Raw genomic sequence first — 22411 nt, 5'->3', positions numbered from 1 at the left:
GCGTTAAATCACTGTTGCCCATTTTACCGGACTAACTCTAACCGGAATGAGAATCTAAATCGTAGGCTGTAACCGTTAAGAAAATAACATTCGGTGACAGTTTTCAAATACTAAACTGTGCTACCTTTAGGACCCGGTGTCGTTCTTCATTGGCTTTTTCTGTAGTTAGTGAGGGGGAAGAGAGGCAAGGGACCGAGAGAGCGCGTCTGTATCACGATCTACACTGAACTGGAATCAGCTTTCAGAATGTAAAATGATTATTCCACTGTGAATGCTAGGACTACAATTTTATCAGCCCTCCAAAAAGAATTCATCAGCTTGTGAGAAAGCTGTGAGATCCCAGTGTTCAATAGTCATTTCTTGGAATTTCCAAGACGTGCGGTAGCAACAGAACCTGTGGTCTAATTGGGCTCAACTCTTACGTTTTTCTCGGTTTGAGGTCGGATCACTTGCAAGTGCACCCTACATTCCAGGTTAGTGTTTTTGAATGTGGTTTACGGACGAAAAGTCTATCATGAATCTACGAATGAAAAAAGCATGACATGTTCTAAGATCTTAACGGCTTGCCTGTTCTGCTTTAATTAACCCACATTTTAGAGTTTTCTGTTAACGGGGGTATCCCTCCTAAATGCTTCTCTGAACTAAACGTTTTGATAAACTGGGGATTTAAATGCTAACTCTTTCAGAAATGGTCAGTTGAATATCACGTTAGCCAGTAGCCTATACATTATTATTCAACACAGGCATGTTACGTGTCACTGAATACTAATTGGGTGTCCCTGGTTAACGCGCTGTTATACTCAATTGAGCTTTCATATTGACATGATATGGTGTGGGCCGCCCAACGACTTGGGTATTGAGGCCATACACTAGGTTTGGTCATACCACACATTTAAACGCCTTTTACAGCAGCTTTGCTAATTATGTGACTGCATTAATCATTCATTCATTTGTTGTTCATTTGTTTCTTACTGTGTAGGTGTGCATGCAGCAATGAGGAATAGGGAGAGTGGATTTCCATATCTGATCATCTGCTTCATGCTGATGATCCTCTGGAAGACGAGGTAATTAATAGAAGGAAGGTTTTAGGTTCATTACGAAGCAAAGCTCTGTTTCACTCATACTGAGCCACACAATTCATGTTAGCTCAGAACACAAGAACAACGATGTAGGATTTGGATGGACTCGACTCTGTGATAATGCCCCAGCGTGAGGTATCGAGCAAGCGGTAGTGAATAGTTGTCAAAGTGGGGGTCTTTGTAAACTGATTGTGTCGTCTTGATTTGAGGACGCGGTCCCGGCGGTGGTGAGGGGGAGTCTGGGATGTAGTCACGCCTCATCCGTTAGAGGCCCTGGAGAAGTACTCTTCACAAATTGGGAAAATAGGCAAATACATAGAATCTATTTATTTATTTATATTGACTAACTTCACTGAATAAAAATGTACAACCAGTGTCATGGTTAAGGTGTGTTGGCTCAGTGGACCAGGATTGGTGCTCTGATGTCTGTTTATTATTTGGAGATGATGGTCATTTTTTATACAACCTGCATTGTTCAAGTACAGTGGGTTCAAGATGTTATGAATATAAAAAATGAACGATAATGAACAATGCTGTTACAAGATTTCCATTTCATTTATTCAGCAGATGCTTTTATCCAAAGCTAGTAACTGAAAATCAAGGTTCAGAAGTGTATGTTTGTAATTTTGGTGGTCAAAGAATGGTCTGTATTGTATTATATATATATTCTACCCTCAGTGTACCGCTACGTTTGCATATTCAATTGTGTGTTTTTCCCAGATCAGATGGCACACAAATGTTCAGCCTTGAACTGGGTCAGCTAAGCAGAGTGATAGGGGAGTGTGTGTATGTGTGTGTGCACTATATTGTATGCGTGTGTGTGTGTGCACATATGTTGTGAGTGTGTGTGCACTATATTGTTTGTATGTGTGTTTTCTGTGTATGTGTCTGCATGTGAGTGAATGAGAGGCCTTCTGATGTTTAAAAATACGTGATTAATTTCTGTGGAAAGATGTTGTGATGAAGCCCAGCTCCCAGCCACAGGAAGGGGCTCCCTGTGTCTGTTGTGATGAAGCCCAGCTCTACAGCTGCTGCTGTTAACTCTGGTGTGTTATCCAGGTCCGTTTCTGCTGATGCTGCCACCAACGCCTTCAAGACCAACATCACCCTGTTCACCCGCATCCTGGACCGCCTCCTGGACGGCTATGACAACCGCCTGCGTCCAGGACTGGGGGGTGAGCAGCTTGGGGTTTCAGTCTGTAGGGGAACCCACTGTCTGTGGGAACAAGGAGCACTTGACTGATTTATAAGTCCACAACAGTGGCAGTGAGTCCCAGCCGGACGGGACCACCAGAGGGGGGAGGTGACTGTCCTGGACCACCAGAGGGGGGAGGTGACTGTCCTGGACCACCAGAGGGGGGAGGTGACTGTCCTGGACCACCAGAGGGGGGAGGTGACTGAACACTATGACCTCTATGACTATGTCCTTGCTCGTTGGCAGAGCCATGTGATCTACTCAGTAATCATGTAAGAGGGGTGATGAGAACAGTATGTCTGGGGTCCAGCCTGATAGGCTGACAGGCTGATAGGCTGACAGCACGACAGCACGACAGCACCCAGGTGGAGGGAGAGCAACCTGAGGCTCCTGGGGAGACAGACACTGTGCCAGGGAGCGCTGGGGGGAGGCTACCTGTTTCATCTCACTCTTCCTCCTCGTCTTCCTCCTGTCATCACTCTTCTCCCTCCTCCTCTTCTCCCTCCCTCTCTCCTCCTCTCCCTTCATCTTTCTTCCTTTCCCCTTCTCCTCTCTCTCCTTCTCTCCTTCTCTCTTCTCCTCTCTCTTCTCCTCTCTCTCCTTCTCTCCTTCTCTCTTCTCCTCTCTCTTCTCCTCTCTCTCCTTCTCTCCTTCTCTCTCCTACTCTCTCTTCTCCTCTCTCTCCTCTCATTACTCCTCTTCCTCACTCCCGTCCTATTGCTTTTCCTCTCATTCCTCCTCTCATTCCTCCTCTCATTTTTCCTCTCATTCCTCCTCTCATTCCTCCTCTCATTCTTCCTCTCATTCCTCCTCTCATTCTTCCTCTCATTCCTCCTCTCGTTCTTCTTCTCATTCCTCCTCTCATTCCTCCTCTCCCTCCTCCCCTCCCTCCTCCTCCTCCTCCTCTCTCTGGGACAGTGAGAACCCAGGGCTGGTCGTGGATCTCCCCGTCTCCTGGTGTTGTGAGTCAGCAGGGCAGTGCCACGCGTCCTCCCATTGTCTCTGTGTTTGTGACAGAACTGTGTCACGGAGCTGTGCTGGTTCACCAGCGTGAAGGCCCTGCTCTGACAGGCCTGCTCCTTCTCCTAGGTGTTTTACTGTATTGTGATATTCATATCTTAGGTCAGCGCTACTAAGCCGTAAAAGCACTCTCCCTTATCTTGAGAGGATGAGGAATGTAATGGCATTTAGTAAATGTAAATTACAGTAGTACCATGACTTTTTACGAAAGGATAATAAGCCAGCCATCATTTCACTGGTATCATTGTGACCGTTTGCATCGATGCCTCGCCAGCAACAACTCTACTGCTAGGAAATGTTCTACAGTTTCTGTTCATGTTTCTTCATGTCAACTGATTTGTCTGAGCCAGGGTGTGTAGGGGCAAGGTGTGTGGAGAAAGGGTGTGTGGAGGCAGGGTGTGTGGAGGCAGGGTGTGTGGAGGCAGGGTGTGTGTGTAGGGGCAGGGTGTGTGTGTAGGGGCAGGGTGTGTAGGGGCAGGGTGTGTAGAGGCAGGGTGTGTAGAGAAAGGGTGTGTAGAAGCAGGGTGTGTGGAGGCAGGGTGTGTGGAGGCAGGGTGTGTGGAGGCAGGGTGTGTGTGTGTGTGAGTGTAGAGGCAGGGTGTGTGTGTGTGTGTGAGTGTAGAGGCAGGGTGTGTGGAGGCAGGGTGTGTGGAGGCAGGGTGTGTGTGTGTGTGAGTGTAGAGACAGGGTGTGTGTGTGTGTGAGTGTAGAGGCAGGGTGTGTGGAGGCAGGGTGTGTGGAGGCAGGGTGTGTGGAGGCAGGGTGTGTGTGTGTGTGAGTGTAGAGGCAGGGTGTGTGGTGGCAGGGTGTGTGTGTGTGTTAGTGTAGAGGCAGGGTGTGTGTGAGTGTGAGTGTAGAGGCAGGGTCAGACTCGTCAGGATCCTTGTTGACCTCCGCTCCCTCACGGTGGTAAAAATGCAGGCAGCATGGACCCACTCAGAACCACAACTTACCTGGTCTTGTATTTCTACTTTTTAATAACCAAATATAAATATGTTTTAATCAAGATTCTAAGTACAAGAGGTACTAATCTAAGGTGAATGTGTGTGTGCCCTGTATGAGATGTTTATTCCATAATGGGGTAATGAGGATTATAAACTCAAAGCAGAGCTAATCAATGCCAGGGTGTTATTGTGAATCATAAACGATGGACCTTGGAGAGATGATCTCTCTATACACAGAAACGTGACATATTAAACGTCTTCATCCAAGAACACAGAAGAATCTTTCTATATGGTGACCGAATCTCTCCTTCCAGTCCTTGTGCATCTCCTCTACCCCCTCCTCCTCTCCTGTTCTACCTCTCCTCCTCTACTTCTCCTCCTTTCCCTCTCTTTATTCATCTTTCCTCCTCCATCTTTCCTCATCTCCTCTTCCTCCTCTTCTCCTAGTGCCCCTCACCCCACCACTGCCTCCCATCAGGTGTGATTTGAAACTGAAAGTTCAGAAAGAGAGGTGTTCCTTTGGTCAGGGGGTGGAAGATTGTCCTGTACCTTCCTGAGTACTGTCCTGTATGTGGGGCAGGGAGGACATCCTAAACAGATCTATATGCATCACAGAACAAAACCATTCTAAAAGAGTGCCCAGAAAAACTGCATGCCGCATGAAGAAATATTCCTTTTTGCCCTCTTCTATGCATTCACATGATGCATCCATGAAAATTTGATGTGTCAGTGGAATATTTGTTTTCTAAACTCCAACAAACAAACAATATATTTTTTATTTTCAAGACAGGGTCTGTATTTGTCCCAGCTACAGTATATAGGTCAGCATGACCAGTTGTTAAATGTCTGTATTTAAGAGCCACAGCAGTGCTCCGGGGAAGAGCACAGCAAAACTGCTGGTTTAGCAAGTCCTCCTGGGGGACTGGTCAGCAGTAGGGTTAACCACCCCAGTCCTCCTTGGGGACTGGTCAGCAGTAGGGTTAACCACCCCAGTCCTCCTGGGGGACTGGTCAGCAGGAGGGTTAACCACCCCAGTCCTCCTGGGGGACTGGTCAGCAGTAGGGTTAACCACCCCAGTCCTCCTGGGGGACTGGTCAGCAGGAGGGTTAACCACCCCAGTCCTCCTGGGGGACTGGTCAGCAGTAGGGTTAACCACCCCAGTCCTCCTTGGGGACTGGTCAGCAGGAGGGTTAACCACCCAAGTCCTCCTGGGGGACTGGTCAGCAGTAGGGTTAACCACCCCAGTCCTCCTGGGGGACTGGTCAGCAGTAGGGTTAACCACCCCAGTCCTCCTGGGGGACTGGTCAGCAGGAGGGTTAACCACCCCAGTCCTCCTGGGGGACTGGTCAGCAGGATGGTTAACCACCCCAGTCCTCCTGGGGGACTGGTCAGCAGGATGGTTAACCACCCCAGTCCTCCTGGGGGACTGGTCAGCAGGATGGTTAACCACCCCAGTCCTCCTGGGGGACTGGTCAGCAGGAGGGTTAACCACCCCAGTCCTCCTGGGGGACTGGTCAGCAGGATGGTTAACCACCCCAGTCCTCCTGGGGGACTGGTCAGCAGGACGGTTAACCACCCCAGTCCTCCTGGGGGACTGGTCAGCAGTAGGGTTAACCACCCCAGTCCTCCTGGGGGACTGGTCAGCAGTAGGGTCAACCACCCCAGTCCTCCTGGGGGACTGGTCAGCAGGAGGGTTAACCACCCCAGTCCTCCTGGGGGACTGGTCAGCAGTAGGGTTAACCACCCCAGTCCTCCTGGGGGACTGGTCAGCAGGATGGTTAACCACCCCAGTCCTCCTGGGGGACTGGTCAGCAGGATGGTTAACCACCCCAGTCCTCCTGGGGGACTGGTCAGCAGTAGGGTTAACCACCCCAGTCCTCCTGGGGGACTGGTCAGCAGGATGGTTAACCACCCCAGTCCTCCTCCAGCAGCATCCAAAACCAGCTAACCAATCACCTTTTCAATGTTGTCAAGACAATAGTAGATTAGATATTATTGGTCTTCATCATGTGGTCAGCATGGGCTGGTGTCTGCTAGGCTGTGACATCTTAGAGAGGTGACTCACTCTCACCCTGAGAACAGAAGATGGCCTTGTTTTGTGGTGACACTGTAGAACTAGTTCACAGAGTTACTTACAATGTCGTTGCATCAATACAATATAAAGAAGTTGCCCTCTCAGCAAATTAGGTTTATGTGGTATTGTTATGGATAAATTCAACAGATCAATTGAAACGATATATTGGGTTTTAATGCTTTGTTGACTGTTCCGGATTAGGTTTATCCAGCTGAATTAACTGAGTTTATTTGTGACCGTTGGATCATGAATCATGCGTGTTGGTAGAAAGACGAGGACAGATGATCAAACTGCCCGTTCCACAGCTCATCCGTTAAACTCGGTCTGTTCGTCTGAGACACACAAATTAACCTCTGACAGTTTGTTCCTTGTTACTATAAATGGGTGGTTTGAGGTCCTGGGGCAGTAAAAGCACTCTGGTCTTAAACATCCCAGGGCTTCTTCTTCTGTCTTCTTTTGTGTCTTCAGCTATGCTAAGGTGCCACTTTTAGTAGAAAATATGGCTCAAATTATTTTTGTTCTTGATTTAGTTTGATATTATTTGTTTGTTAAAATGTACACAGGTATGTTGTGTTTTTGAATTGGTTTTTACAATCTTTTTTATTACAGCTTTGTTGATTTCCCCAACATTATTTTATATGTATGTATATACATTTACATAATGTAGGCACACAATCTCACTTCATGAAGCCAAACCAGAGCATAAAACATCTCTGTATGCCAGGACACTAGATAAAGGTTACTAACCAGCCCCCTAGTGTTCTACTGTTTTTCCCAGCATGTTGTTATTGCATGTTTTCTTTTCTCTCAAATGTCATTTTGCATAAAAAAAGAAAACAAATCTGCTTCTGTTCTGGTTTTGAATCATGTAGAAAATCTTCCGTAATGTAGCTTTACATACTTAAATATATGTCATGAAATATGAAGTTTGAAGTATGTCTTGCTAAATGTACTGCACCCTCCACCCACTGTGGTCCCCCTTTAGCTCATGAATAAGTAAGGATATCCATTACATGTCCGTGTGCAGGGATGGGAGGCACAGGGAGGGGAGACGCAGGGAGGGGAGGGGAGGCACAGGGAGGGGAGACACAGGGATGGGAGGCACAGGGATGGGAGGCACAGGGAGGGGAGGGGAGGCGCAGGGAGGGGAGGGGAGGCGCAGGGAGGGGAGGGGAGGCGCGGGGAGGCACAGGGAGGGGAGGTACAGGGAGGGGAGGCACAGGGAGGGGAGGGGAGGCACAGGGAGGGGAGACACAGGGATGGGAGGCACAGGGAGGGGAGGGGGGGCGCAGGGAGGGGAGACGCAGGGAGGGGAGGCGCAGGGAGGGGAGGCACAGGGAGGGGAGGGGGGGCGCAGGGAGGGGAGACGCAGGGAGGGGAGGCGCAGGGAGGGGAGGCACAGGGAGGGGAGACGCAGGGAGGGGAGGGGAGGCGCAGGGAGGGGAGGGGAGGCGCAGGGAGGGCAGACGCAGGGAGGGGAGGCACAGGGAGGGGAGACGTAGGGAGAGGAGGCACAGGGAGGGGAGACGCAGGGAGGGGAGGCACAGGGAGGGGAGGCGCAGGGATGAGAGGCGCAGGGAGGGGAGGCGCAGGGAGGGGAGGCGCAGGGAGGGGAGGCGCAGGAAGGGGAGACGCAGGGAGGGGAGGCACAGGGAGGGGCAGGGAGGGGAGGCACAGGGAGGGGAGACGCAGGGAGGGGAGATGCAGGGTGGCTCTGCTCCTGACAGCACTTTAGTCAGCCTAATGAGAAGCTCTTTGGAACACCGAGGTGGTGTGCCGGGCAAGGCGGATAGAAACCTCTAAAAGCTTTTGGAATTGGCCGAGCGGAGAGGAGATGCGGTGCTTAATGAAGCAGACATACTGCAGAGACAGAGCTGTGCTTGTGTGCTGTTGTTGTTGGCAGGTTCTACGCAATATTACCTGGAGGCTTGTGTGAAACGTTTGGGTTTGTTGTGTCATGACATAGTTCAACATTTTGTCCCAGTGAGATAGAACCCTGGTCTCCTGCCCTGGGGTTTACCAGTAGACCCGAAGGACATGCCGGTGGTCCAGAGGAACAGGGAGGACAGGGAGGACAGACCAGTGGAACAGGGAGGACAGACCAGAGGAACAGGGAGGACAGGGGGGGACAGACCAATGGAACAGGGAGGACAGACCAGTGGAACAGGGAGGACAGACCAGAGGAACAGGGAGGACAGACCAGAGGAACAGGGAGGACAGACCAGTTGAACAGGGAGGACAGGGGGGACAGACCAGAGGAACAGGGAGGACAGACCAGAGGAACAGGGAGGACAGACGAGTTGAACAGGGGGGACAGACCAGTGGAACAGGGAGGACAGACCAGAGGAACAGGGAGGACAGGCGGGACAGACCAGAGGAACAGGGAGGACAGACCAGAGGAACAGGGGGGACAGACCAGTGGAACAGGGAGGACAGACCAGAGGAACAGGGAGGACAGACCAGAGGAACAGGGAGGACAGGGGGGACAGACCAGAGGAACAGGGAGGACAGACCAGAGGAACAGGGAGGACAGACCAGAGGAACAGGGAGGACAGACCAGTTGAACAGGGAGGACAGGGGGGACAGACCAGAGGAACAGGGAGGACAGACCAGAGGAACAGGGAGGACAGACGAGTTGAACAGGGAGGACAGGGGGGACAGACCAGTGGAACAGGGAGGACAGACCAGAGGAACAGGGAGGACAGACCAGAGGAACAGGGAGGACAGGGGGGACAGACCAGAGGAACAGGGAGGACGGAACAGGGAGGACAGACCAGAGGAACAGGGAGGACAGGGGGGACAGACCAGAGGAACAGGGAAGACAGGGAGGACAGACCAGTGGAACAGGGAGGACAGACCAGTAGAATAGGGAGGACAGACCAGAGGAATAGGGAGGACAGACCAGAGGAACAGGGAGGACAGGGGGGACAGACCAGTGGAACAGGGAGGACAGACCAGAGGAACAGGGAGGACAGGGAGGACAGACCAGTTGAACAGGGAGGACAGACCAGAGGAACAGGGAGGACAGGGAGGACAGACCAGAGGAACAGGGAGGACAGGGGGGACAGACCAGTGGAACAGGGAGGACAGACCAGAGGAACAGGGAGGACAGACCAGAGGAACAGGGAGGACAGGGAGGACAGACCAGTGGAACAGGGAGGACAGACCAGTGGAACAGGGAGGACAGACCAGTTGAACAGGGAGGACAGACCAGAGGAACAGGGAGGACAGACCAGAGGAACAGGGAGGACAGGGGGGACAGACCAGTGGAACAGGGAGGACAGACCAGAGGAACAGGGAGGACAGACCAGTGGAACAGGGAGGACAGACAAATGGAACAGGGAGGACAGACCAGAGGAACAGGGAGGATAGACCAGAGGAACTGGGAGGACAGACCAGTTGAACAGGGAGGACAGGTCAGTGGAACAGGGAGGATAGACCAGTTGAACAGGGAGGACAGGGGGGACAGACCAGTGGAACAGGGAGGACAGACCAGAGGAACAGGGAGGACAGACCAGAGGAACAGGGAGGACAGGGGGGACAGAGCAGTGGAACAGGGAGGACAGGGGGGACAGACCAGTGGAACAGGGAGGACAGGGGGGACAGAGCAGTGGAACAGGGAGGACAGACCAGTTGAACAGGGAGGACAGACCGGAGGAGCAGGGAGGACAGACCAGAGGAACATATATTCATATTTATCAAGTATATTCATATTTATGTTTGTCGGTAAGGAAAGATTTATATTTTGCAGCTCTGGTCTCTCATTTCTGTTCTTCTCCTCAGATCGTGTGACAGAAGTGACGACCAACATCTACGTCACCAGCTTTGGCCCCGTGTCAGACACAGATATGGTGAGAACACTGCCTCTTCACACACAGTCCGTCTGCATCCTGACCTGCTAGCTCCCTTCAACCTCCTTCCTGAAGAGGCCAGGACCTCCACACTGGTCTCCACTTTGGACTCCACACGCCAGGCCTCTAGCCCAGAGCCTCTCCTTCTCCTTCCAGCCCAGAGCTTCTCCTCCTCCTCATCCCAGCTCTGAGTCTCTCCTCTCCCAGACTAGTGCTCCTCATACCACAGGCTGCACACCTGTTTGCTTTTCTAAAACGTATCTCTTTGGATCCTTCATGGCCAGTTAATGTTCTCCACAGCGCTGCCTTCTGTGATCCCTCTCTTTAACAGGAACACTGCATGACAAGGAGAGATAAGAGCAGACAGTTTGTGTTCATTGTGAGGGTCCTTTTTTTTCCAGTTCAGTCCTAAACTCACTGAATCCTCCCATCAGGTTCCCCCTCTGCTTGACTGTCTCCCTGTCAGCTACTGCCTGATTCCCTTCATGATGCACCTCAGAGAGCAGGGCAGCATGCCCTCGTCCAGCTCCCTTCTTTCTATTATTATTAAGGGATCGTTGGGTTACATTTACAATGTTTCATTCATTTAGCAGACGCTTTTTCCAAAGCGACTCATGAGTAGTGTATATTGAAAGTACAGCAGCAGATCAACGATCAGAAGTGTATAGTTCTACAGTATTTCGATGGTCACAGTCAGGAAACAGTCTGTATATACAAGCCACATGACAAAGGACCCACTTCTCAACATGCACGGTAAACGAAATATTATACAACAGTGCAGTACGTACTCGCAGAGCAACAATAACATCTCGATTACACTTGTTAGCTGATTACGTTTAAGTGGTTTAAATGTGCATGTAACAGCTAACCTGCTGAATAGTAACTGACTGTACTTAATGTTTCCACACTAAATGTTTAATTAATATTTTATTATTTTTTAAAGTTAGATCTATCAAACAGGGTAAAAGTGCTAACTTCAGTTTAAAAGCAGTCTTTGTTGCATACATGCCAGGTAATGCTCTCTCATCTATTGGCAGCTTTATCTTATGAATTACTAATACTTTATTATTTATTCAAGTCACTTCTTCGTTTATCTTCTGCTTGTTTTCAAGAAAATAAACAAGCGTTTATCATCTGCGGGTTCCTTGGAAATGACAAGAGAGGGAGACGGGGCATTCTTCAAGTGATGGACTATTGATTAAACATTTATGATGTCTGAATGCAGGTGATGGCTAATGCCACGGCCCCTCATCTAGAAGTGATCAGTTAACTCAAGTCACTCATGTGAGTGTTCATGTGTGGGGTGTTGGAGACTTGCTCCTGGAGTTTGTGTGATCGTCTCAGGGGGGGCCGGGGCACTCATGCCTGTGAGCTCAGGATAATCATCATGTGAGCTGTTCACACAGTGCTGGCGTGTGATACCTACACCCATAGGAACAGCCTCATGGTTACACTTTAGATCAAGGTTACAGAAACTACCATGTACCCACAGAGCAGTACCTAACATTAACCTCCCCACCCCCCACCCTAACTCAAAACTAACCCCATGCTAACTGTACCCTATCCTTATCCCATATCCCATGCTAGCTCTAGGAGGGGGAGAGGGTGTATGGGGGGGAATGGGTGCTTGGTCTGCCTCCATGTTCATGACCTAGGGAGGCTGCTAAATCAATGCGTGTGAGTGTCTGTACTTGCAGGCTTAATTAAAGAACTCTGGCTTTGCCAACTAACCTTTTCAAAACAGTTTTCATTGAGGTTTTGTCAAGGAACAGCACCTTCATGCCGCTCCGATTGGGCTGCTCTGCTGATCTGTGTACACATGTTGAGGTTGTTGTGAGTGACCATGTTCCTTCCACAGGAATACACTATCGACGTCTTCTTCCGGCAGAGCTGGAAAGATGAAAGGTTGAAGTTTGAGGGACCAATGAACATTTTGCGACTGAACAATTTGATGGCCAGTAAGATCTGGACTCCAGATACATTTTTCCACAACGGCAAGAAGTCAGTCGCCCACAACATGACCATGCCCAACAAGCTACTGAGGATCCAAGATGATGGTACTCTGCTCTACACCATGAGGTACACACAAACATCTCACTCTGTTTAAAACCAAACCACTCAAAATATTGCATGTGTTGCTTCACATCTAAGATATGACACATGTACAACACACTAATACCTAATTTAACTGTCTTTCAACATATTTTATAACATCATAATAAAATTTTAGCAATAGAAGGAAACTGACCTAACAGAGGATTCCTAGACATAAATAAGAGATGAAATGTTATTGCACATCTCCTTTGCTTCTCATTAAATCGGTCTCTGAAAAAACCCTCCTTCTACCTCAATCTCTCGAAATCAATAAAGCTGTGATTTATGGAATGGCGTCTGACAGCAGCCATTATTGTGACAAGTGACGACAAGTGACTCCCCTCAGATACTGCTAAAAGCATTGAATTGTCAAAAGCATTGAGAGAAAATCCCTTTGGAAAGAGCATAGCCAGGTCGTTCATATGAAACTATAAAGCTCCAGACTGGAATGGGAAGACCTGCTCTGGTTTCTGCTGTATCTCTGCATCCCAGGGCCCGTCTTTGTAACTGCTCTCCATTCAGTTCCTTCACCTGAGCATGTTTGATTATATTAGACGCCTCCTTTCTCCATCCCTTGTGGAGGTGATTGCTGACCTGACACGTTTTAATTGGTGAAAGCAGCAGAGTGGAAACATGCTTTCATGCCGCGCTGGTTTACAGACAGCAGGGGAGGAAACATCTGAACTGGTTCAGTGACTGAGACAGTGTACCATGGAGAGACATGTTGTCCCTCATTTAACAAACACAGATGAAAAACATGTAACCTGCACTGTATGTTGTATTAATGTACTGTGTATGTGTATGGGTGTGGGTGGTTATGGGTGTGTGTGTGTGGTTATGGGTGGGTGTGTGTGTGTGGGTATGTGTGTGCATGTGTGGGTATGTGTGTCTGTATCTGGGTTTCGGACGCAGGTTAACAGTTCATGCTGAGTGTCCCATGCATCTAGAAGATTTCCCCATGGACTTCCACTCCTGTCCCCTGAAGTTTGGCAGCTGTGAGTGATCATGTTCAACATCTTTTAAAGAGAAATACAAAAACAGCTGTCACAAAGTAGATTATCATTAAGTTATTCTGGACATTATATGTCTTGTATCATGAGGGGTCATTGATTGAGAAGTCCACCAGCTAGATTGCACCAGCAGCATGACCTTGGTCAGAGTCATTTGCTTTCACCCAGTCACCCAGTGTTGAATCTTGTCCCTCTAGTAAACAACACAGTAACCAGGCGTCCTCTCCTCTGTGTCTCATTGTGTAGCAGTTTAATTGTGTACTTCTTGTTGTGCTGCCTGGTTGTGTAGCTCCAGTACTGATCCCCTGCCCCCTTCAGATGCCTACACCATGTCGGAGGTGACGTATGCCTGGACCTACAACGCCTCATCCTCCGTTGTGGTGGAGGAGGAGAGCTCCCGTCTCAACCAGTACGACCTGGTGGGGAAAACTGCAGGACAAGAAACCATCAAGTCTAGCACAGGTACCCCCAACCCTTTAGTACACACAAAGAGCTTGCTGTAGATGGCCACCGGTGTAGCACACAGGAGGGGTAGGGCTGTTGCCAGCTCTGTACAACTTTGATCAGCTTGAATGATGGCTGTTGATTTGTTTTTAAGCATCTTTATTGAAGAGGACATGTAGGAAAGGAGGGATTTGTTGTCTTTAAAGTAGGAGCCACATGTAAGGCAACCTGCAGATGATTTACAGAACGTGTCACCGTGCGTGTGACAACAGAAGCAGACCTGCTGCCCCTCCCAGGACGTTATACTTCACCAGAGAACAGAAAACCTCTTACAGAGGACAAAGGACTTTAGAAATTCAGTCGCAGTATGATGATGTGCAGACAACTGCCTCAACTAACAGTTGGGGGTTGGAAATAACTCAAAGAGAACAAGAGAAGGGGGGGCGGGGAGAGAGAGGGAAGGAGGGACAGAGACGGAGAGAGAGGAGGCAGAGAGAACAAGAGAGAGGGAGAAAGAGGGAAAGAGAGAGTGAAAGGAGGGGTCAGGTAAGAATGGGAATCTGTGTGTCTGGGTGTCAGTCAGCAACACAAGGATCCTTACTGAGAAGATGTGGTGTCTCCTGGCACTGTGGAGGAACAGCCTGTCTAACGGGCGAGCAGCGAAGCGTTCACCAAGCAGGAGGAGCTGTGTTCTGGGCTTGGAGACACGCTGAAGCAGAAATCACTGGAGGGGAACAGATGTGTCTTCCTCAGAGGGGCTGGAGAGAGAGGAGTCATTAGCATATCCAGAGTCGTCCCACAGCAAAGCTCAATTAGGTTGAATTAGGTTTGGGGTGGTCACTTAAAATTTCCTTTCTTATGAGACTTTTCAAAAACCAGATTCCCACATTAAATGTAGTTCTTCATTTTTTGTTGAGCATCATGAGTCCTCATCATGAGTCAAAAGCCCAGAGTCATCCTAAAAAACTGCTGATTCACCTCCCAGACATGGTGCATCACATGACTAACCCAACGTACAGACTAACTAACTAACTAGCGATAGTTTGTTGTAGTGAGGTGAGACAGGGGCTTTAACATTGTCCAATGCGTGACACTGACTGTCCTGTCATCAGGCCTGTCACTGCAGGCCAGATCAATACCCTGCAGATGCAGTGGTCTTCAGTAATTAAGATCAGCCGTCTTCCTGGGAGCAGCCTTGTCACACGGATCATTAAGGCCCTGGAACGCTCTCAGAGTTGGAGCTGGTCACAGAGGTTGGATTCCTAACAGTGCAGGGTGACACCACAGCTCTGAAGCTCTCTCCCTCCTCAGCACAGAGAGAGCCTTCCAGGTTGAGGAGCTTCTTCCTAGATTCCTCTCTGGTGTGTCTCCTCTCTGAGGAGAACCTCCACAGCAAGACGCCCCCCCGTCCAGAGCGAATCCCTGTCCTGTTCTTTATGCACAACTAAAAGCTGCAATCTAGAACAAGTGTTGTGGTTCAACCAATAGGAGCGCACAGGCGGCTGCCCAAGGCTGTTTCCTTGTTTGATGATGTGCTTGGGTGCTGGTGATTGGCTGACAGCAGCTTAATAATTCACCAGTGCAGTGTGGGAGGCTCGTCTAGTGTGCTGTGAAACCAGGCCGTCTGGCAGCCCCGTGTGCCTGCAGGCGTGGTTGTGAGGGACATCCTGCATGGGGCCAAGAGAACAACAAGACACTGACTGTAAAGAACCCCAAAACACCACATGAATAAAGGACTTCATAAGTGTTCATGGCACCTTTACGAAATGACTACACCTCTCACCTTCATGAGTGTTCATGTGCTTGTCTTATGGGTCAGAGACATTCCCAGAGACTCAGTCTCCTCCTCCTAGCACCAGGACGAGAGACAATTGCCAACATGAGCATTAACATATTAGCATTCCTAGTAAAGACGTGTTGTCATCTAGCCCGGTTCTCTGGTCTGCTAGCCTGGTCCTCTGGTCATCTAGCCTGGTCCCCTTGTCATCTAGTCTGGTCCGCTGGCCTGGTCCCCTGGTTCGCTGGCCTTGTTCCCTGGTCATCTAACCTGGTCCTCTGGTCTGCTAGCCTGGTCCTCTGGTCTGCTAGCCTGGTCCTCTGGTCATCTAGCCTGGTCCTTTGGTCTGCTAGCCTGGTCCTCTGGTCATCTAGCCTGGTCCTTTGGTCTGCTAGCCTGGTCCTCTGGTCTGCTAGCCTGGTCCCCTGGTCATCTAGTCTGGTCCGCTGGCCTGGTCCGCTGGTGTTGTTCCCTGGTCATCTAGCCTGGTCCTCTGGTCTGCTAGCCTGGTCCCCTGGTCATCTAGCTTGGTCCTCTGGTCCGCTGGCCTGGTCCTCTGGTCTGCTAGCTTGGTCCCCTGGTCATCTAGCTTGGTCCTCTGGTCCGCTGGCCTGGTCCTCTGGTCTGCTAGCCTGGTCCCCTGGTCATCTAGTCTGGTCCGCTGGTCTGCTAGCCTGGTCCCCTGGTCATCTAGTCTGGTCCGCTGGCCTGGTCCGCTGGTGTTGTTCCCTGGTCATCTAGCCTGGTCCTCTGGTCTGCTAGCCTGGTCCCCTGGTCATCTAGCCTGGTCCTCTGGTCACCTAGTCTGGTCCTCTGGTCTGCTAGCCTGGTCCTTTGGTCCGCTGACTGTGGATCAGCTTCTCCTTGTGAGCAATGTTGTGTCCCTCTGGCAAAGGGCCTGTCTCCTACGCTAGGACGCCTGCTGACATGAGCGTCATCGTGCTGTAATCACCATCCTGCTGCTCTCACCAGACAGCAGGAGCTTCTCTGGTGAGACTGCTGCCACGTCTCACATATCCCACTTCTCCCCCCCCTTCTCCCCCCCCCCCCTTCTTTCCCCTCCCCCACTCCCATTCTCTCCCTCTCCTTTCCCTCCCCTCTCTCCCTCCCTCCCCTCTGTCTGCCCCCACAGCAGACAGGCATGAGGACAGGCATGCTAATTAAATTACACATGATGTAGAGGTATATAGCGGACTAGGAGTGTGCTGGCTCACTTTATGTTAAGTGTGTGTGTGTGGGTGCGTTTGTGTGCATGTTTGTGTGTGTGTGCGTGTGTGTGTGTGCGTGCGCATGTGTGCGTGATAGAGAGAGCGAGACAGAGAGAGAGAGACAGAAAGGGAGAGAGAGTATGCCACATCAATGGATAAAACACTGGAAGTGCACTGGAATAAAAGAGTGAAAACAAACTCTTGAGGGATTAGACTGAGCGGTCCCTCCCTCCTGTTTAGAAAGTAGCCCCCTCCTGTCTAGTGGCAGTATCAAGGCCTTCGTTGCAGAATTGCAGCAAATTAGATATATTTCTCTCTGTTCGGTTGCCATGGGTAACACTCTTCTTCTTCGCCTCATGTCTAATCTGAGCTTCTCTTTGAGATCAGATCTCCCATCAGCTGCACCACCAGCATGTCCTCATTAGCCGCAAGCTTCTGCCAGCTTCATGTGATTATTATAGAATCATCAGTTGTTCAATATATGAGTGTGAGAAAATGGACACCAGGAAACATCCTCACGCCCCAGCCTGAAATAAAGTTGTAGATATTGTATGATGCAGGATATCACAATGTGAATGGCTCAACTAGATATCCTAACACAGAACTTTAATATGAAATCAAGCAGCTCATAATGCTGTTAGACATACAATACACCATGCATCGCCTTGTCTAATGCTGTCATGAAATGTTACAATAACAACATAAAAGTCCCTGAATGCGTCCTTGTTCCTGTGCTGTCCAGGTGAATACACGGTGATGACTGCACACTTCCACCTGAAGAGGAAGATCGGTTACTTTGTTATCCAGACGTACCTGCCCTGCATCATGACTGTCATCCTGTCTCAGGTCTCTTTCTGGCTCAACAGGGAGTCCGTCCCTGCCAGGACGGTGTTTGGTGAGTAAGGACTGTGTTTGGTGAGTAAGGACTGTGTTTGGTGAGTAAGGACTGTGTTTGGTAGGAAAGGACTGTCTTAGGTAGGTAAGGACTGTGTTTGGAAGGAAAGGACTGTGTTTGGTAGGTAAGGACTGTGTTTGGTGAGTAAGGACTGTGTTTGGTGAGTAAAGACTGTGTTTGGTAGGTAAGGACTGTGTTTGGTAGGAAAGGACTGTGTTTGGTGAGTAAGGACTGTGTTTGGTGAGTAAGGACTGTGTTTGGTGAGTAAGGACTGTGTTGGGTAGGTAAGGACTGTGTTTGGTGCGTAAAGACTGTGGCTGGTAGGTAAGGACTGTGTTTGGTAGGTAAGGACTGTGTTTGGTAGGTAAGGACTGTGTTTGGTGAGTAAAGACTGTGTTTGGAAGGTAAGGACTGTGTTTGGTAGGTAAGGACTGTGTTTGGTAGGTAAGGACTGTGTTAGGTAGGTAAGGACTGTGTTTGATAGGTAAGGACTGTGTTTGGTGAGTGAGGACTGTGTTTGGTAGGTAAGGACTGTGTTGGGTAGGTAAGGACTGTGTTTGGAAGGTAAAGACTGTTTGGTAGGTAAGGACTGTGTTTGGAAGGTAAGGACTGTGTTTGGTAGGTAAGGACTGTGTTTGGTAGGTAAGGACTGTGTTTGGAAGGTAAGGACTGTGTTTGGAAGGTAAAGACTGTGTTTGGTAGGTAAGGACTGTGTTTGGTAGGTAAGGACTGTGTTTGGTGAGTAAAGATTGTGTTTGGAAGGTAAGGACTGTGTTTGGTGAGTAAGGACTGTGTTAGGTAGGTAAGGACTGTGTTTGGAAGGTAAGGACTGTGTTAGGTAGGTAAGGACTGTGTTAGGTAGGTAAGGACTGTGTTGGGTGAAGATTAGGAATCCTCTATTTCTTCCCTGCAGTTGTATCTCAGCTGGCCAGCGTTGTCCCAGACTGACCCTCCAGTCTGACATGCAGACCCTGCATCTGTGCCTCAGTGCGGGAGCCAGGGGGTGGGAGAGGGGATCCCCCTGTGACTGTCACTGGAACTGTGCAACACCAACTTGATGTGATGTGACAGCATTAAATGCTCAGCTGGGCTCTAATATGAAACTGCAATTGAATCTACACTCTTAGCTAAACAGCTCTGGTACTCATCGGTACTGCATGTCAAGCCACTGCAGTCTGCTACCTGAGTAAATACAGCAGTATAGCATACTATATTATATAGAGTTTATACAGCAGTAAAGTATAATATGTACAGATAGTATACTGTCGTATAGTATACTATATTATTTACAGTAGAGCATGCTGTATGCAGTGTTATATTCCTTGTCTGAGAGGAGAAACTGGGTTTGCCTTAACTCATTTTGTGTAGCAAAATCTAAGAGAACCTCAAGCTGGACTGAGACAGTATGATGACCTTGGCACAGTGGATAATGGTGAGGCTCTTCCAACAGTTTTAATGGATCAGGCTCTGTCTGAATTGTGTTTGTGTCGAACGAGGGGCTTGTTGGCTCATGGTTCACTGTGTGCTTTTCAAGTCATCCTCATTATTTTGGTGCCACATACGGTTGTGCTCTCTTCTCTTCTGATAAGAAAAAAAAAAATAGGCTAAAGAAATTCAAAGTGTTATTTTCTGGTTGTTGGTTCTAAAAATATATTTCGGGTAAATACTGTCTTTTGTGTCATTTGTAGAGAAGATGATTTATTTTTCTTCTTCAGAGAAAGAAAGACGGGCAAGAAGCTCACCGTCAGTCTGGAGTTTGAGGAGTCAACGTTTTCACCTGAATTTGATGTGTTGAACACTTTCCGCCTAAATATGTTACAGTATCTTCAATGTAGTAATAACAATTGACAGCAGGACTGTACTCTGCACATGGTGACAGTGGAGACCATGCTCCCATCAACGCAAACTCTGCTTTAGGAATAGTTTACAGTTAACAAGAAGGTCATCACCAATCTGAAACAGCCACATAGTGAGCCTGCAAGGCTGGGAACCAGGACGAAGGAAGTCCCTGAAACATTTACATTACATTTACATTTAGTCATTTAGCAGACGCTCTTATCCAGAGCGACTTACAGTAAGTACAGGGACATTCTCCCCGAGGCAAGTAGGGTGAAGTGCCTTGCCCAAGGACACAACATCATTTGACCCGGCGGGGAATCGATCCGGTAACCTTCTGATTACTAGCCCGACTCCCTCACCGCTCAGCCATCTGACTCCCTGAAAGGTCAACTTGAACTAACTCCAGTTGTGTTGTTAGTGGAGCTCAGCCCGGGGATAAAGAGTATGACATGCTGAAGATACAGTTCCGTCCTCAGACCCTTAGCAGTGGTGTCATATTCCACCCCCAGCTCGTACCGCATCGTAATGTAAATGTCATCTAAAGAGATGCGGAACGGAGACACAAATCACAACGTGACACAACGTGTCCAAACCTCAACATTGGACCAGTTCTGGATGTTTTAACAACAATATTTTTTTTTCTTCCAGTTGACCTTTCAGTGGCTGTTGACTCTAGCTCACCCTGAGTGCTGGTCTGTTCTGTGCCTGCAGGGGTGACCACTGTGCTGACCATGACCACCCTCAGCATCAGCGCCCGGAACTCCCTCCCCAAGGTGGCCTACGCCACAGCCATGGACTGGTTCATCGCCGTCTGCTACGCCTTTGTGTTCTCCGCCCTCATTGAGTTTGCCACCGTCAACTACTTCACCAAGCGCGGGTGGGCGTGGGACGGGAAGAGCATTGTGAATGACAAGGTAACTGCTGTCCTGCTGTCCACGAGGTTCTGTTACAGAACATCTCTCTGTAAGGGGATCCTCTCCAATCTAGGATGTTGCACTATGCTGTGTGTAAGCACCTTTGGCTGTGCTTCAGATGCAGAGTTCTCCAGACAGAGAACACTCTGATTTTAAGTCAGATGTAATATTCCTCGGTACAAGCTCAGCAGTGAATACGTTTGTGTTCAGCTTCCTCTCCTGCCCAGAACATAGCCTGTTATACAGGTCAAGTGATTACTATGATGTTCAGGTAGATGTTGCAGTATGAGGGCTCCTAATGACGAGTCAATACAGCTGAGAGCTGACCTTACCTCTTCAGGCAGGAAGGGAATGAAGCTATAGACAGAGGCTGAGATATTGTGCGTCTTGACAGTATATATGAGACCTTGCCGTCATCTTTCCCCCGTTCCCCTGCATTTATATTGATGCCTTTCCTAGATCCCATTCTGTCTTGTTATGAGCCTGCCTCGGTGAATTCATTCATTAAGTCTGACTGGCTGGAGGAGACAGAGTGTCACATGGTGTTCTTCCTGTGAGCTCTGATGACTATCTCTGAACTTTCGATCCCTGGACAGAAAAAAGAGAAGGCATCTGTCGTGAAGAAGAACAACGCGTATGCCGTAGCAGTGGCCAACTATGCACCCAACATCACCAAGGACTCAGGCCTGCCCACCATCGCCAAGGGCGGAGTGTCCGACCCTGGCAAGACCAAGGTGGAGGGCAAGGCCGCGGACAGCAAGAAAACGTTTAACAGCGTGAGTAAGATTGACCGGATGTCGAGGATAATGTTCCCTGTTCTGTTTGGAAGCTTTAACCTGGTCTACTGGGCCACCTACCTAAACAGAGAACCTGTCATTAAGGATATGGTCCCATCCAATTAAAGACTCGACTCTGAATTCGGGGACTAAGAGACAAACCAAAACCACCAGTAACTGTAGGCCTGAGCCGTACAGCCAGCCCACCCCTGGATGCTTTGGGACCCTCTTTCTTCTCTTTTCTACACCAATTTCTGCTTTTTAAATAACTGCCTTTGTAAATGTGTATGTATTTATATTTCTGAGTTATGTGTGTTTGGTGGTATAATCTGTAAATAGTATTTAAATCTGTGTGCTTTCTATTTTCCATTCACCCTAAGGTGTTGAGAAACTGAGACAGTTTCAAGTTTACATTAAATACTCAGTGTTTTCTTCCATTATACTGTTTGCTCGAATTTTGTTGTGTTTGTTTTAATTTGGGAGCAAACTCAATTCTTTATTGTGTAAGCTTCTAATCTGTCCAATGCAAAAAAAAGAAAGAAAGTTGCCAATTTTGTATATTTTGTGAACTAAAATGAACAAAAACATTTTTTACCATCAGTGTGATTCGTTATATCACAGTAAGACTTTGCATGAATTTTACTGTATTAATGTTTTTATTCATGATCATTTTATTCAATTTTACTTCCCCAAAGTCCTGAAAAAATTGATTGGAGTTCTGTCATCACAGAGAATATCTGTGTCCTTGTCTTGATCCCAGAATCTTTCAGACATATCTTCTTACAGCAATCCTGATGTACTGTGTGGCCCTGGCGGTTAGGAGTTAGTAGGCTGCGATCTTCAGACTCATCCAGCCCTGGTTTACAGGTAAAATACAGAATACGGACCAAACTACCCCAAGGGCTTCAACCCAACCTAGCCTAAGCTATCTATTACAATTGGACCAGTATTTGTACTTCAGTCATAAACACCTTTTTAAAGACATTTTAATAATGTATCTATATTTTTCATAGGATTATATTATAAATGTAAATTAGATGTTAGAGTTTCTGAACAATATGCACATCCTCTTGAGTGCTGGTTCAATGTACTGTATATTTACTCTTAACAGATCTTGACACTTTCAACACAGCCATCATGTTCCGTTGATAAAGATGTATATTTTAGACAAATAGTTTTGCATTGGAGGTTCCAGGGAGTTGTTTATGTTTTTCTGGTTTCTATGTATTAAGTCATTCATTACTTCAGGGCCTAAAATGAGGAAACTATGTCATTATAGCTATGAATAGCT

At 48.5% G+C, this 22411-nt stretch overlaps 1 protein-coding gene across 1 annotated transcript; it reads left to right on the top strand.

The window, feature by feature from the left end:
* Positions 1–204: 204 nt before the first annotated feature.
* LOC124467667 (gamma-aminobutyric acid receptor subunit alpha-2) lies at positions 205–21510 on the top strand. Its single transcript, XM_047020005.1, has 10 exons — positions 205–473; positions 980–1064; positions 2139–2254; positions 10096–10163; positions 12022–12242; positions 13170–13252; positions 13586–13729; positions 17439–17591; positions 20142–20344; positions 20941–21510. The coding sequence occupies exons 2-10, from the start codon at positions 994–996 to the stop codon at positions 21244–21246; spliced, it is 1365 nt and encodes a 454-aa protein (XP_046875961.1). The 5' UTR covers positions 205–473; positions 980–993; the 3' UTR covers positions 21247–21510.
* Positions 21511–22411: the final 901 nt, after the last annotated feature.

The sequence above is a fragment of the Hypomesus transpacificus genome, chromosome 1 (genome assembly GCF_021917145.1).
Source record: "Hypomesus transpacificus isolate Combined female chromosome 1, fHypTra1, whole genome shotgun sequence".
Lineage (NCBI taxonomy): Eukaryota > Metazoa > Chordata > Actinopteri > Osmeriformes > Osmeridae > Hypomesus > Hypomesus transpacificus.
This window is presented reverse-complemented; position numbering and strand designations above follow the sequence as displayed.